This window comes from Triplophysa rosa, linkage group LG11 (genome assembly GCF_024868665.1).
Source record: "Triplophysa rosa linkage group LG11, Trosa_1v2, whole genome shotgun sequence".
In the NCBI taxonomy this organism is placed as follows: domain Eukaryota; kingdom Metazoa; phylum Chordata; class Actinopteri; order Cypriniformes; family Nemacheilidae; genus Triplophysa; species Triplophysa rosa.
In genome coordinates this window covers 25,207,789-25,223,112 of record NC_079900.1, presented here as the reverse complement: position 1 = coordinate 25,223,112, position 15,324 = coordinate 25,207,789, and the positions used below count along the sequence as shown (strand labels likewise).

The 15,324-nt window shown below is 40.6% G+C and overlaps 2 protein-coding genes across 3 annotated transcripts in view; both read left to right on the top strand.

Annotated features, from left to right (window-relative positions):
- Nucleotides 1-2,557: 2,557 nt before the first annotated feature.
- On the top strand, nt 2,558-13,854 carry LOC130561780 (growth arrest-specific protein 7-like). The gene is made up of 4 exons (XM_057346353.1): nt 2,558-2,666; nt 8,831-8,951; nt 12,526-12,591; nt 13,670-13,854. The coding sequence occupies exons 1-4, from the start codon at nt 2,664-2,666 to the stop codon at nt 13,852-13,854; spliced, it is 375 nt and encodes a 124-aa protein (XP_057202336.1). The 5' UTR covers nt 2,558-2,663.
- Nucleotides 13,855-14,011: 157 nt separating this feature from the next.
- Nucleotides 14,012-15,324, top strand: part of gas7a (growth arrest-specific 7a) — a 42,750-nt gene continuing 41,437 nt past the window's right edge. The window contains exon 1 of one of the 2 annotated variants that reach the window (XM_057345185.1): nt 14,012-14,220. In XM_057345185.1, the coding sequence (XP_057201168.1) occupies nt 14,206-14,220 (15 nt within the window). In that variant the 5' untranslated portion in view covers nt 14,012-14,205. The remainder of the gene's footprint in view (nt 14,221-15,324) is intronic. The other variant, XM_057345184.1, reaches the window with a different exon arrangement.

Below are 15,324 nucleotides of genomic sequence, written 5' to 3'. Positions count from 1 at the left end.
GTAATGGGAGCGTTGAGCAGCGACTTCCGGTCAGCGTCCTTGAGGTCCGCCAGCGTCAGCCACAAATGGCGGTGAAGGACGACCATGAAGCCCATCGACCTGCCGATAGCCTGTGCGGTGCGCTTCGTCGCCATCAGCGCGAAGTCCGTCGCCGCCCTCATGTCCTTCACAGCGTCCGCATCCAAGGCGCCCCCATCCAGCGCCTGCAGAATCTTCGCCTGAAAGACCTGTAGAACCGCCATCGAGTGCAGCGCGGAGGCTGCCTCCCCGGAGGAGGTGTACGCTTTGTCGGCGAGGTGGGCGGTAAACCTGCACGGCTTCGATGGCAGACCTTGTCCCGCGCTCAGCGAAGAGGAGGAGGGGCACAGATGTACAGCGAGGGTCTCCTCCACGGGTGGCATGCGGGTATAACATAGCGTGGGCGAACATAGCCTGTGTGGCAGCGTGGACTCGCGCCGATTGAGGGGCCGTCCACGACTTAACCACGTGCTCGTGCACATCAGGGAAAAAAGGAGTACTCCTCTTCAGTGCAGCCTGGCGGCGGCCAGCTTGAAAGTACCTGGAATCGAGCTTAATTTTAGCTGGCTCCTCCGGGGCGCTCCAGCTAAGGTCGAGCTCCTTAACGGCCTTTTCAAGCACCCTCACGAACTCCTCCTGGAGGTCTGGGGTGCTCTCCGAGTCGTTGCGGTCCCGCTCCGACTCCGCCCAGTCCTTCACCGAGTCGTCGTCTTCCTCGTCGAGGCCGAAGGAAATGGCATCCGCAACGGCGGGAGGAGGACGAAGGCTCTCCTCAGTGAAAATGACCGGGGAACGAGGCGACGGCAGAGGACGGCGGCCCTGAGCCGGGTCGTCGTCGCCGCCACCACGTGGCATGGGTGGGCCCACCAGCGGCCCTTTGGCGGCAGTGAGCCTCGACCCAAATATTCCTCGAGCGACGTTCCTGCGAGTCCTCAAGACACGCGCCGGCAGGTCAGCATAGTGCACGCAATCAGACTCTCCGAACGCCGCCTCAGCGTGGGCTAGGCCCAGGCAGGCGATGCAATGCTCGTGCGTATCCTGTGGGTCCATGGGACCCGTGCAAAGACAAAAGAAGGCGGCCATCGGATGAAGAAGCTTCTGACAATATCAACGATGGCAGCGTGAAAGAGAAGATTCTGAGGTATTGTCGCTGTGCACTGTAATTATACTGTCTCCTCGCCAGTAATTACATTCGGTCGCGAGCGCGACAATTGGCCAGTTTCACTGGCGTTATCCAATAAGACTTCAGGAGAGGTGAAAAGGGAGGAGTTCCCATATGCGGAAGCTTCCGCAATGTCGAGAGACCGCTCTCGATAGGGAACCACCATCAATAGACATCAAAGGGGAGGATCCAGACGTGATGCACCACAGGCTGCTACCAACCAGCTCTAAAATAGCAAGCACTCATTGCTGATTGGTGATCCCGATTGTCAATCACCACCAATTACCTCATCACACTGTCACATTTGCAAAGGGTTTTGTTTGTGTAAATAAACAGGCGATGCTGTTGTTTCATACACTAAAATATATTGCGCTCAAGCTCATTCAGAGTGTAAACAAAGTCACAAGGAATCGAGGTTTGGGTGGTTGGTGTAGTGTAGTGATCATTTCTGTAACTACACCCTACTGGAGGCAGAAATCTTTTTTTATTGATGCCCATTCAAATTAAACTGTGCAGAATTACAAATTCATAAGTCTATGGAGGTATATAGCAGCCAAGCAACTGGCCATTAGAGATGTCCAAAAAGGAGGTTGTTGTCAGATTTATTCAGGCTAACAGATTTGTCTCCTGTAAGTTTGTACAAACACTGATCTAAATGATAAAATGTGTGTTTTTATGAACAAAACCAATCGTTGAGAATATGCATCTTAAGAACATATGCATTCTGGGGGAAGAAAAAATGTTTTCATTTTGAATGTTTCTAAATATTAATCCTGAAATAAACCTTAAGAAAGGTCTATCGTCACCAAATCACAGAGACAGTTGATGTATATTCCGATAAACTTGTCAAGATTGCTGTCATCTTCAGATTGGCCGGTTGGAGATGCAGTCTGAAGGATGTGTTTTGTCTTCTGTGTCTTCTCTTTTAGCACTCATGTCAGGAACGGTTGAGAAGTTCTACAGGAGGAAATGAGGGACTGAATGGACAGCAGACACGACACACAGGGGTCAATTTGATTTATTAGAAATGGAGAGTTCGACAGCACAAAACGAGCCTTGTTGCTCAAGAGGGTACCATCGCTTCAACCACACAGTGTCAAGCATTGTGCAGCTCCTCAGTCTGTGGAGAACTGAAGGATTGGCAGCAGACCCTTAGGTCTCTTACATCTGGAACTCCCAAACAAAAGCTTTCAGAATCTTTCCAGCCCAGAAAACAGAGCGAGACATATTTCATCTGACCTCTTTTTTGGGAAATGTGAAAAAAGATAAAGAGCGGAGTGACATTCATTCTAGTTCATTCTTTCCGAGTATTTATTGTTGACCCTGGATTTGGCTCATTTTATGCATGAAGGAGAAGCTTGGCTGACTCGCATGACACTGCTCGTTGCACTGCTCTTGGATGCACATTTAAGTGTATTAAATGTTTTAAAATAAATCTGAATTTTCACATCACTACACAAGAGCTCATTTGGAGGAGGGTGATATGGTAAGAATGTTGATTTGTTATTTAATTTGAGAATTACAGAAATCTAGATTAACTGTAAAAAGATAACTGTAATTTTATGAAATATAGTCGATATCAGTTTTTTAATTTATTTTCCTCTTTCCCTTTCTCTTTTTTAATGTCCCTTTTCATTGTTTGTAGTCTTGATCCATTGGCTTTTTACTATTTTTTTCAGACATTTCTGAGAATCTTCTTTAAGTTTATCCTACTTAACACAACACAGTTTATCAATTGTGAGTGTTTTATTTACTGTAGTTTTTATCATATTGAAATTGTCCATAAAACCAAACGGTCAAATGAGGTCAACATATCAGTGGTAGCATCATTTAATCACTCCTGGCATAGTAATACTACTACTACTAATATCTTGCTTTAAACCATTCCATCATTGCATTTAAATCTAAATTTAGGTTGTGGTTGGTTTTTTGTCAATTTAAAAATAGACCTGAATGACTTTCTGCTTATGCACAACATTATACGATTTGTGTCAGATTTTCTGTAAAAAAAATCTTGTAACCAGTGGCGATCCTTCCTACAGGCGACATAGGCGCTTGCCTAGGGCGCCATCTAGTGAGGGGAGCCAAATATGCGGCGAGAAAAAAAAATATAATTAAAATTATAATGTCTATTTATTTTTTTCAACAGTTTTTGCCATCCCTCTTTCTACAACAATACTTTGACATAAAAAATAAATTAAACTTCTATGGACATGAGTTCTTTTCTGGTGGGGAAGGGGCGCCATCAGTCAAGCTCGCCTAGGGCACCAAATGGTCTAGGACCACCCCTGCTTGTAACAAAGATTAGAAGATGTGACTACTACACCACATCACCTCAGATAGTACAGATGAATGTGTTTTTTCTGAATAAAACATAACAATCAGGTTTTAGGGTTAGGCCTATAGCTGGGATGGTGGCTTTTTATTTTAAAGGGTCAATTGTGGTCATCATTATAGATTTGATATGGATATCGTTGTTGTATAGAAATGTTGTTTCAGGACATGCTAAACATTCCCTGTTTGACTCATTTTAATGTACATTATAACACCAGAAAGATTTTCAATAATGACACTGAAGAACAAAGGACTTTCTTGTGGACATAAAGACACATCAGTCTAGCTATTTCCTTGCTTGGTACCCTTAAATCAGTTACGTACAATATGAGTTATGTAGGAATCAGCCGCACATTACTGCACTTAAACAAGAACTATACTGCTCATAATTCATCTGAACTGGTGACAGATCAGCACGACTGCTTCATAGAGGAAAACCCTCACTCTCCAAACCTCCCTCATAGCGGGAAGCATATATGTGTCTGAACCTCCAGGCAGAGAGATGGCAGGATGAATGCAGTAAGGAAGATTCAGAGAGAACTGAAGGGTGGATGGAGTGGGTGTGGAATCTCTTTTATGTCACACATCAAAAGAAAGGATCAGTCCACAGCGGTGCTCTTTTCTGCTGTAAAATGCAAGATCGCTTGTGTTATTTAGTTAATAGCTCTTTATGTGTTTCAGCTCAGTGCTCACATATGGGCAGTTTGCAACTGGATCTGTATGTTACTGTTCACTAACTGACCCAACAAACTCCAGTCAGATATGATCAGGGGCGGACTGACCAGTAGGACATTCTGTCAAAGTCCAGAACGGCCATCCCACTGACGGCCTATGGCTGTGACCAGGGGTGGCCCCGCCATTTGGAGTATCGGAACTTTTCCCGGTGGGCCGCTAATGTATGGGGCCGAAATGGACGCTTGGGCCAGACAGACGGACGTTATTACCGCTAATGCACGCAACGCGAAGGCATTTGTGAGACGGACACGTATACATACAACACCACCCCCCCAACCCCGATCCCCCGTCGACAGAAATTGTGGAGGGCCGAAAACTCCAGGGCCGTTTTTGCTTCCAATTTATATATACAGTATACATATGAATATTTATTGTTTACAGCCTGTTCTAGGTAATGTTTAATTTAAAGAGTTTTATCTTTGTCTAGTTTAATACACTTAATACACTTTAAAACGGTACAAGCAGAGGGTGCTCCCTCTGACCTTGCTCGGTTAACCCGCGTCAGCCAACACGCTTCCAGGTTTTTGATTTCTGAATCGTTCGACACAGGGTAAAAGGTGTTCTGGTTACAGCATGTATCCAAGTCTGTTTTAGGTTAAGATCTTAATTTTAAAACACCTCGCAGCTAAGAGGGGGTTCTAGTACTGCTGTTTTGGTCTTAATCTAAGGTGTGTACTGTTTACGGGACAGCAACCTGAGGAAGGTACTTGCTGAGTTTAACTACTGAACTGCATATATTAAATCCAGTGATGATGTTCTTTGTCTCATTTTATTCTTATGTCTGTCTGGTTTGGTCCTGCATTATATCGATAAAATAAACGTTACAGTAAAGGCAGCGTGTTGTGCTGGAAAAGACATCACCCAATCCTTTCTGTTTCAGAAAATTAAAAAAAATGTCTTCTGTTGTTTGTTCTCGCTAGTGCTTCAGACATTATCAAAAATATTCTAATAATGTAAAATATATTATATCAGAAGTTTTACTTGCAGGTGCATTGGATCATTGCCACGCATTAAGTATGCGTGTTTTATGATGTCTGCTCTGTGTTACTGTAATAGGGGAGTGAATAATTGTTTATGTAGCCTATACAGTATATTAAAATAAACGGAAGATGATTATTCAGGAACATTAGAATCTTATGTGCAGTGTTGAAAGCGACCCATGAAAAGATTGGAGAAGGACAATACAGCTGTTTATGGTAAGCATTTAATAATAAGGTCTAATTTATTAATACTGGGAACAGCGCAATTTAATACTCTTTATTTCTTAACCTTGGTTAATTTTAAAGTTCTACATTTATTACGTTTTCACAATTTAAGTTTTAACATTTACATTTGGTATTATGAATGAACAAAGAATCGTATTTTAATTACAACAAAAAAAGAAATATTAACGACTTACACTCTATGTTAACAGTACCAGCATTTTAAAGTAATTTCTTATAATACAATGACGCGATCACATTTAAATAACACGCCAGCTAGGGTGTATAAACTAGAAGCACTTAAATTAGTATTAGCAGTCTGAGTGCACAAAACAGATAAACGCACAGATATGATTTTTTATGTTAATTATAGATTAAAGCCACAAAACAAGACAGATCAGCGTAAGTAGCTTTAAATGACACAAGCGATGGGATTCGATGGGATTCAATTCTCTTACGATGGGATTTAATCTGTCAGGGAAGTTGCTATACCCTGCGGTGACGTAGTTTCCGACTCATGTGAAAGAGGCTTATTGCAGTCTCCGGACGTTTCAAGCAACTAAGCTTGTTCGATTTGATGCGGCGCCGCAAGATCCGACAGGCGGATGACATCAAAGTACCGCGAGAGCAATTCGAAAGCAAACTATTTATCGTTTTTCGAATCGCTCTCGCGGTACTTTGATGTCATCCGCCTGTCGGATCTTCGTCGCCGCATCAAGTCGAACAAGCCTACTGTAAAGTTCCGTCACAACATCGGAAGGTCCGCCTCTCCTTTCATTCGATTGGACAATAGGAAAAAGGGCGCATGACGTCAAGCACTTATCTGCTCAGTTTATTTCAACTTCAGGAGCAGAGCGCTCCGCCAAAAAACGTGGGTGCTCGTGCATGCAAAATCCTGCAACTTCCACGGGCACGGCTCTTCCACGGGCACAGCTGAAGAAAAAATATTTTATCTTTTTGTGAACGGCAGCGGCAGCCACATCGGCTCACCGCGTACCGTGTGAATGGCCCACGAGAAAGCAGTGCGGCTCGCGGTTTTAGATGCGAATTGTGAATCTCCCCTTAGACTCACACTTTACTGCAGCAACTCTTGTCAAAACGGCGCATCGTTGATTTAACCTCGAATAGATGCAGACGTGCGTGTTGAATTAGCGCTTTATACCATTAACAACAACAGCTTTAAACAGCGGTTCAATTTCCGAAATACATAAGAAGCTTAATGTACATGCAGCTCATAGTAAGAGAGACTCACAGGCGTCTGTCTGCTCACGCTCTGTGTTTGAGCTGCCTGTCACGCGCCTGAGTTACGTCATTGATCAATGATAAATAGTCAATATTAAATTACTATTACATTAATAACTATATAAAATTGCACATAGGCTATATGAGATGTATTCGATCATGTATAACATTTGAAACTGTATTTGAAACACGAAATGAATATATAGTTTTTAAATTTCCTGTCGTGTCACGTACCACTGGGTCTCTTCAAGCACCACTAGTGGTGTGCATACCACAGTTTGAAAACCATTTTTGGTTCCACAAAGAACCATTCAATCAAAGGTTCTTAAAAAAACATCTCTTTCTTACTTTTTCATAATCTGAAGAACCTTTTTCACCACAAAGAACCTTTTGTGAAACAGAAAGGTTCCTCAGAGGTTAAAGGTTCTCTATGGCATCGAAGAACCTTTTGAAGCACCTTTTTTAAGAGTGTAGAATATTACTATTTCAAATAGATTATTTCTCAAATGTTTTTAGCTCTCGGATAAACAGTTATCAATGTTCATTTGCTATCAGACCTAATTTCTAATCCATTCCAAATGTCTGTTAATTCCACACTGAGACAAGACCCAAACAAATGATGCTGCAGTTCACTACAATAAACACAAATTACTCAAAATAGCGTTTCTGCCTTGAGGGCTACAATCATTTGAGAGGCTGCTGAGATGAGGGGAGAGACAATAAGTGAGTAGGCAAAATTTCTGCGAAAAATATTGTGAATAAGATTACTGAACATTAGGGCTGCAGCTATCGATTATTTTAGTAATCGAGTATTCTTCTGATTTTCCATCGATTAATCGGGTATTCGGATATAAATATTTTTTCTTTATTAAAGAGAAATACTAAATATACAAGAGAAAATAAAACAGGTCTCTTAAAATGAACAACTAATTTGTTTCCTTTTTAGAAAAAATTAAATGAAATTGCATACATTAATATCTGTGAAAAGTTAACCCATTTAATACATTACATTGCCATATTACAATACATTCAAAATGAAATATAATACAAATGTATAAATAAGAAACATTAATAAAAATAGAAAGAATAATTTCAAAGGTAAACAACTAACTTTGCATTTAGTTTATCTAAATTAGTTTAAGTTTTTTTTTTACTATCAAATAGTATATTTATCCACATAAAATACAAAGTTAACCGGACTTTTATTTTAGCAGGTTGTCTGAGGAAGCTTACTTTTTATTATTTCTGTTTCTTCACTCAAACCATAAAATGTTCGTGAAATAAACTCTCAGAGCAACTCTGGAGATGAAGTTCATGTGTTCATGTCCTCATAATGCGCAGACGCAGACAAATTCATGAGCATCACTCCTGTAGCACGTTAAACTGTGCAGTTCATTCACGCAGACACGCAGAACAGCCAGATGGCATGTGTAAATAACAGGATTCGGCATCAACTAGTCCGCATCTAGTTTTATGCACTCAAAGCAGCCGGACAACAAGTTTCACTCGCAAAATACACATAAACTAAGTATAGCAGTTCATCATTTCAATAAGCTATCACTTATTTATCAGCATGAGACATGAATGAATGCATGAGTCTTGAGAGCCCTGTAACATGAATAGAGTTTAGCGGGCTGTGCGAGTGTGCATTAGTAATAACGGTCCGTGGGAAAAGCAGTGCTCCGTGTCTACTGTAGTTAAATGGATTAAACAAAGCTTCTTCGATTTTTTGTAATCGAATTACTCGAGTAACTTGAGGAATCGTTTCAGCCCTACTGAACATACATCAAGTGACCTGTTAAAAAACTCTGGGAGCCTCTTTATTGAAAAAGCAGCATGGCAGAAACCCATGAGAGACCTCCGTGATGTTATTTTCATGGGACCAAAACACTAAAAATAAAAGATATGTGATGTGATGGAAAGTAACATTACTATTAATATAATGTTTAATAAACAAATGTTTTTTCATGTTTCTGCCCTTTAGAGACAGTCAATAGGTTATACCAAATATATGAATAAACAATAACCCTTATATATAAAGATATTCTTAAATGTTTGCAACAGGTTTGTTTTTATCCAGTTTGATAGTAAAGTCTTTGCATGTATTTATTGTTTTATGTTGTTTTTACCATTGCAGCAGTCAGTAGACTCCTGTTCTGCTCCAGCAGAGGAAGTAAAGAGTGTCTCTCTTCCTGCGATCTGGAAAAGCTACAGGTCACCTGAGGGAAGGAAATACTATGTCAACACCAGCACTAATGGTGGGTCTTGTTTATTCTCAGTGAACTTGACTGCCAGCAGTATGAGCAGTCTTTGTCTGAAAACTGTCACGTCAGAATGACTTTAGCATTGCTGTCAGTGTAAGACAACAGCCAGATTCAGATTCATCTGTTATAAGTTAATAAAGCTTCCTTGTCGACCCTATGAAAGTCTGGTATTGCTCTATGGGGTCTATTGTAAGAGATCTCAACAATGTCCCAAACTGAGCTCAGATTTGCCTAGTTGGATTTTAACATTGTTTTTAAGATTTCAATATGAACTCAAATGCGTCTCATCTAATTTCCCCAAATCCAGACCTTTACAATCTACATTCATTTTACACCTGCATCCTCTTCATGTATTTTAACCATATTGACTCAATTGTCTGTTTTAATGTCTCCTTAGCAAATTTAGGAGGAGTTAAAGGGGTCATATGACACGGCTAAAACGAATATTGTCATTTGTTTCAGATGTAATGCAATGTGTATACACGATTTAAGGTTAAAAACGCTGTATTTTCCACATACCATGCATGTTTGTATCTCCTCTTTGCCCCGCCTATCTGAACGTGCAGATTTTTACAAAGCTCATCGCTCTGAAAAGCGAGGTGTGCAATGATTGGCCAGTTAACCAGTGCGTAGTGATTGGTCGAATACTGCAAGCGTGTGACGGAAATGTAACGCCTCTTAGCATATTTGGAACATCAGGTTCCTCTTCAATTGTACTGACAGGTTCGCCCACCTTACTTGAGTATTCATTTGGGCGGTCTTAGTCAAATCGTACCACGAACTGACGTAGATTTGTGGGGGTGTGGTTACACGAGGCGTTTCAGGCAGGTCTGGGTGAGCATTCGCTTTTAGATAGAATGCATATTTTGTAACTTATAACTTAACACACCAAAGACACAGAAAAATACATATAACCCCTTTAAATAACACACAAGAGAACTGTCATGGCTCTGCTTCATTTAGTCATGTTTTTCTTGGTCCTGTAGCAGAGTCATGACAAAGCCTTTGGTTATGTGTGGAGAGAAACATATTATTGTCCTTTTGACAATAATATACGTTCTATCCAGTGTCTCGTCTCTGTTCCAGCCATCTCGTTTCCTCGTTATCTTTCCCTGAGTGTTTAATTACCCACACCTGCCCCGTGTCGTTATCCTTTGTCTGTCTTCCCTATATAATACCCTCATGTTTCATTGTCCTGTGTCGGTCATTGCGTGTCGGTGTATGTGCTGCGTTTAGTGTCCTGATGGTCCCTGTGTTGCCAGAGTCTATAGTAAGTGTTTAGTTTAGTTTAGTTTAGTCTATGTCTAGTGTTGTTTAGTTTAGTGTTTAGTTAGTTTACGTCCCTTTTACTTATTATTATCCTGTTCTTGTTTACACCCCATCGTGGGTTTTTGTTTTGTCTTTTGTTTATTTAACAAAATAAAGTCTTGTCTGTTAACCCCTTCACTGCCTGCCTGCATTTGGGTTCTCTTCCACCACGCCTCGTGTTCATGACAAGAACTCCATCAAATCTCCTGAGAAAAAATGTTTCTCTGAAACGCACTCAAAATAGCTCAAGGTAAAGATGTATTCCATCACACATATTCTCCATATATTGTTTTTTAAAAATAAATCCCATTGTTTCCCATGCACACACATGAACAGTACATGGCTCAAAGCTAATTTTGCTGCTCAGTCCACCTTTCTTGTTGTGGTATCAGTAAGAAGCTAGTCTATACCACCGTTTCTCGAGGCTTGTAAAAATGTGAAATGTTGATAAGGTATCGCGGTGTGTTGTTGTGTAATCACAGAATCCATCTCGTCCCCGCACGGCGCCACAGGCTGGAAAATTTCATTAGCATTCGCCATCATCCTTATAGCCTATTCATCTGGAAAGAGGAGAATCAAGCTGATCTGAAATCATCTGATACTCTCATAATCCATTCTACATATTCATTCACTCACACACAGTGTTTAAAGCATTTTCATCTTGCTCTTTTCTTACTAACACGCCCCCTGGAACGCATACAGATGATGACCTCTTGTTTTCCACTGAAACGTAATTGAACAGAATTCTAAATTCATGACGTTAACCATCAGCAGTTTCAATGTTTTGCGTAATGCAGGATGAAGAGCATAAAAACACATCTAAAGGAAATATTTACCGTGAATATTCAAAGAAGATTTCATGAGCATAGTGGACATTAAATATCTTTCACATATTTTCTATTATGAAATCGTACTTGCTGTTCAATGATGCTTTATAAGACTGTGCTGTAGACAGTCTGGCTGTAAATCTGCCTGTAAACACTGACAGAAGTGTCCAGAGGCAGTTTATGTGTACAGTGCAACCACAAGCTGCCATTTTTCACTGTAAACACAGTTTCACTCTTACCTGAAAACAAACTACAACTAAACACCGCTTCATATATGTTTAAATAAAACCAGCGGTAACACTTTAGTAGGGACCAACTCTCAATATTAACTAGTTGCTTATTAGCATGCCTATTATTAGCATATTGGCTGTTTATTAGTACTTATAAAGCACATATTCTACGTCCCTAATCCTACCCAATACCTAAACCTAACAACTACCTTACTAAATATTAATAAGTAACAAATTGGAAGTTTACTGAGGCAAAAGTCATAATTAATGGTTTATTAATGCCCAGAATTGGACCATACAGCAAAGTGTGACCAAAACCAGCTTTAATTTTAGCATGTACCTCTCGGATATCTGCAGTTATTATCATAACCGTGTGGTCAGTGTAGCTCATTATCACGTGGCATTTGCACAACACTTTTTAAACTTTTTCACTTGGTTTGGAACTGAATGCTTGAAATGAGGCATGTTGTTTTGCAACAAAAAATCATCTTGACTCACAGGCAACAGTGTTGAAAAAATTATGGTAACAATTTTCAGCCACGACTGTGAAAAAGAAAAATGTCTTTCACATTGTTATTTTTCAAAAACTGCAGCATTCTTTTGCCCATAGTCGTGAAGAAAAGTGTGAAGTGTCATTGTTTAAAAAAAAAAAAGAAATCTAAGAACGTATTGCTCCTGCTGATATTTATTGGCATGTGCTGTTTTAGTGTTGTAGCATCTGATTCATTAAATTAAAAGCAGAAATCATGTACTGCTGCAAATATGACCACAAAATAAATATCGACTGCCTTTCACATGGCTTTATAAGGACTGTACAGCATCACTTCACCACTGTGATTCCAGCACCTGAAAAGATGTTGAAGGTGCAGCAAAGATGAGATCTCACTTGATGAATGCCAGCCTATCATCACCTCATCAGTTGATGAATTACTGCCGCCATCATCAATAGAATATGTAAACAAATGTCACCAGGCTGTATAGCACAACATTTATTGCTGCAAGCATGTGCTCACTTTGGTGAATAGGCATGATTTATGATCAGCTTAATTAACATATACTGTAAGGGGGAAGTGTTTGTACTTACGAAATGACATTCACTTAATATTTATAACACAACAATAGTACTAATTAACTGGGTTGTCTAACTCTAAAGTGCAGCAGAGGCATCAACATACTGTATAACAATGCATTTGTTTACTTTAGAGACAACATGGGAACGGCCGTGCGATTCCACCACCACATTTAGAATCACCAGTCACAGAAACTCAGGTATCCTTTCCATACACAACTGAGTTGAACATTTATGTTGGATGCTCAATACAATGTTATTGATAATGCAATTTAGATCCAATAAAAACAGTATTGCATGACTCTCAAATTCTTGATTCTGATTGGTCAGCCAACAGATCATAACCCTAACTTTAAAATAATGGCATAAAACATTTAATGAAGAATACTGTATATAACATAATATGTAGTTTTTTCTACTTTTAAGAAACTCTTCATGGTTCAGAGGCTGTTATTAATTTTGACTGTTTATAATAATATTTTTACAGACTATTTACAATGTATATATTTTGATTGGTCGTACCAACAACAGCCAATGCGTGACATGACTTGTGCATTTGCTTCATTGTCATTAACACTAATGGATGAAGATGTTGAGAGACCGAGAATAAGAGGCTTGGGAACGGCATTGAGTGAAAGTGTTTTTGGAGACTGAAGTGTATGTATCACAGGCTGGATGTCAAGGCTTATATCTGGGAAGGCCGGCCCATTAATTCTGTACTGTATGCATTTGCTGCATCCCGAGGGAAGGAGAGAAAAGCTCAAAACACATCATTGTGTCACAGCCATTATAATCATTCACCGCTGGACGTGGACACACAGGCTGCTCGGCCTCAGAGAGCTCAGCGGCTAAATGATAGGATTACCGGTGTTACAGTACAGCCTTATCATGCATATTAGCCTCAGCACTTCATAACTGAATGTTCATGAAGTCAACGTTCACACGTCAGTGAATATTATCATGTGTAATGTGTCAGGGGACAATTAAAAGACTGACAACAGTATGAAACACAGACTAGATTATGTAAGTGTCCATTTAGCAAAAAGTGACTCAAAATACACATATTTCAGAAAAGAATCTTCTGGATAAAAGTGACCTCACTCATTGGGATCAATGGTGATGGGTCGTTCTTTTCAGGACTCAAGACAACCTTCTGGTTGCCAGCCTTAAGCTTTAAGCACTATACCACAATATTACCACTATTACTACCTATTGAACCTTGAACATATGATAATACAACTTTTGAGGTTAGTCTTGACTCACTTCTCTCTGTTGTAGTTCATGGGCGTCATGCTCTTGGAGCCACTGGAAACGTACTGGAGCATCCAGATGTGTTCAAGAGGAAAACCAGCATGAACAACCAGGTGCAGTCCATCTACACTTACAGTACCGTGATTGTGTCTATGTACTTGAAAGAGCATACAAGCCATTCCAACATTCCATTGTTACTCAGATTCAGATAACAGCGTGTAAGTCAGTAGATCTGGTACAATTTGTGCCAATCTGGGGACACTAACAGTTAAATTAAATTAGAAAAACCCTCCGCAGCACACGTGACCGACTAGCAGGCAGACAGGGGCAGCTTGTGTCATCAGAATGGGAGCGGTAAGGAGTGTGACCATATGGGCAGCCCAGTTCTGGATCCTGATACATGCTTAGAGTTTGATCTCAGGCCAGGATTGGAAAGGTGTTGGGTTTAAGCTGAGAGCTGGGAAGAGTTAGGCACAGAGGACGAGGGATGCAGAACAGTCACTGACTGGACAGGGTAAAGGAACGGAGAGGAACCGAACGAGACATTCAGGGCCTGCTCTGCCATGTTCTGCAGGACGGTGAGAGAGTCAGAGAGAGTTTGTTTGTGTGAGGTCACTGGCTTGCATGGTGTACTGTGCATGCTGGTTATTTGGCCATATACTGACCATGTTTATTTAGCAGAAGGATGGGGAGCTGTAAGCATGTGTACAGACGCTCGGCACAGTTAATACTGCAGGAGCATAGAGAGCGATGATGTATTGCGCTTCCAATCTGGGAAATGTTTGCTTGTACACTCGCAGTAGTCACATACAATATAAACACACGGTCTGCGACGCCTGCTGACACACGGATAGTGATGTAGGGTCTGCAGCTTTAAATAACACACACCTTTCTCCACGCACTAACACTGATGCAAAATGAACACAGATACCTTGCAGCATCACCTGGAGATAAGCACACACACACACACACACACACACACACACACACACACACACACACACACACACGCACACAAGTAGTATATATGCGGGTCATAGTGTCAAAATGATTGATGGGGTCATTGACCTTTGCGGGGGGGTTGAATTACTTCCGGACCACCCACGTAGTGAGGGACCGCCCCCATCGCGTTGACCTTTTGACCGTATCCGCCCACATCGCGTTGACCTTTTGACCGTATCCACCTCCGTAGTGAGGGACCGCCCACGTCGCGTTGAACTTTTGACCGTGCCCTCACATCCCATTTTTCCGGGGCATGTTTTAGGGCATGTTTTAGGATGTATTGCTACATATCTTTAGCATGAATGAAAATATGTAATTTAAAGGAGATGATGAGATCATTATTAATACGCAATCATTGGTTATTTAAACAGCGTTTAAAAATAATAATGAATAAGACAACAACTACACAAACACTGTTTGAATAAACAAACAGGTTTAAATGAATAATCGTGTGAATAAATAAATAAATAAAGCATCTATTAAATAAGTAAAGAAGTAAATAAGTAATTATACAATGTATTCAATATATGAGAGAGGAAAGGCAGAGAGGCCATGCAGATTACCTTATGTTTTTCAGAGTTTTCACCCAGTCTATAACATTCCAGTGAGAGGTGTCCGCACCAAGGCTCGTAAATTTGTTTTGAAAGAGGAGGATTGTAACCGGGTGTATTTCAACTTGT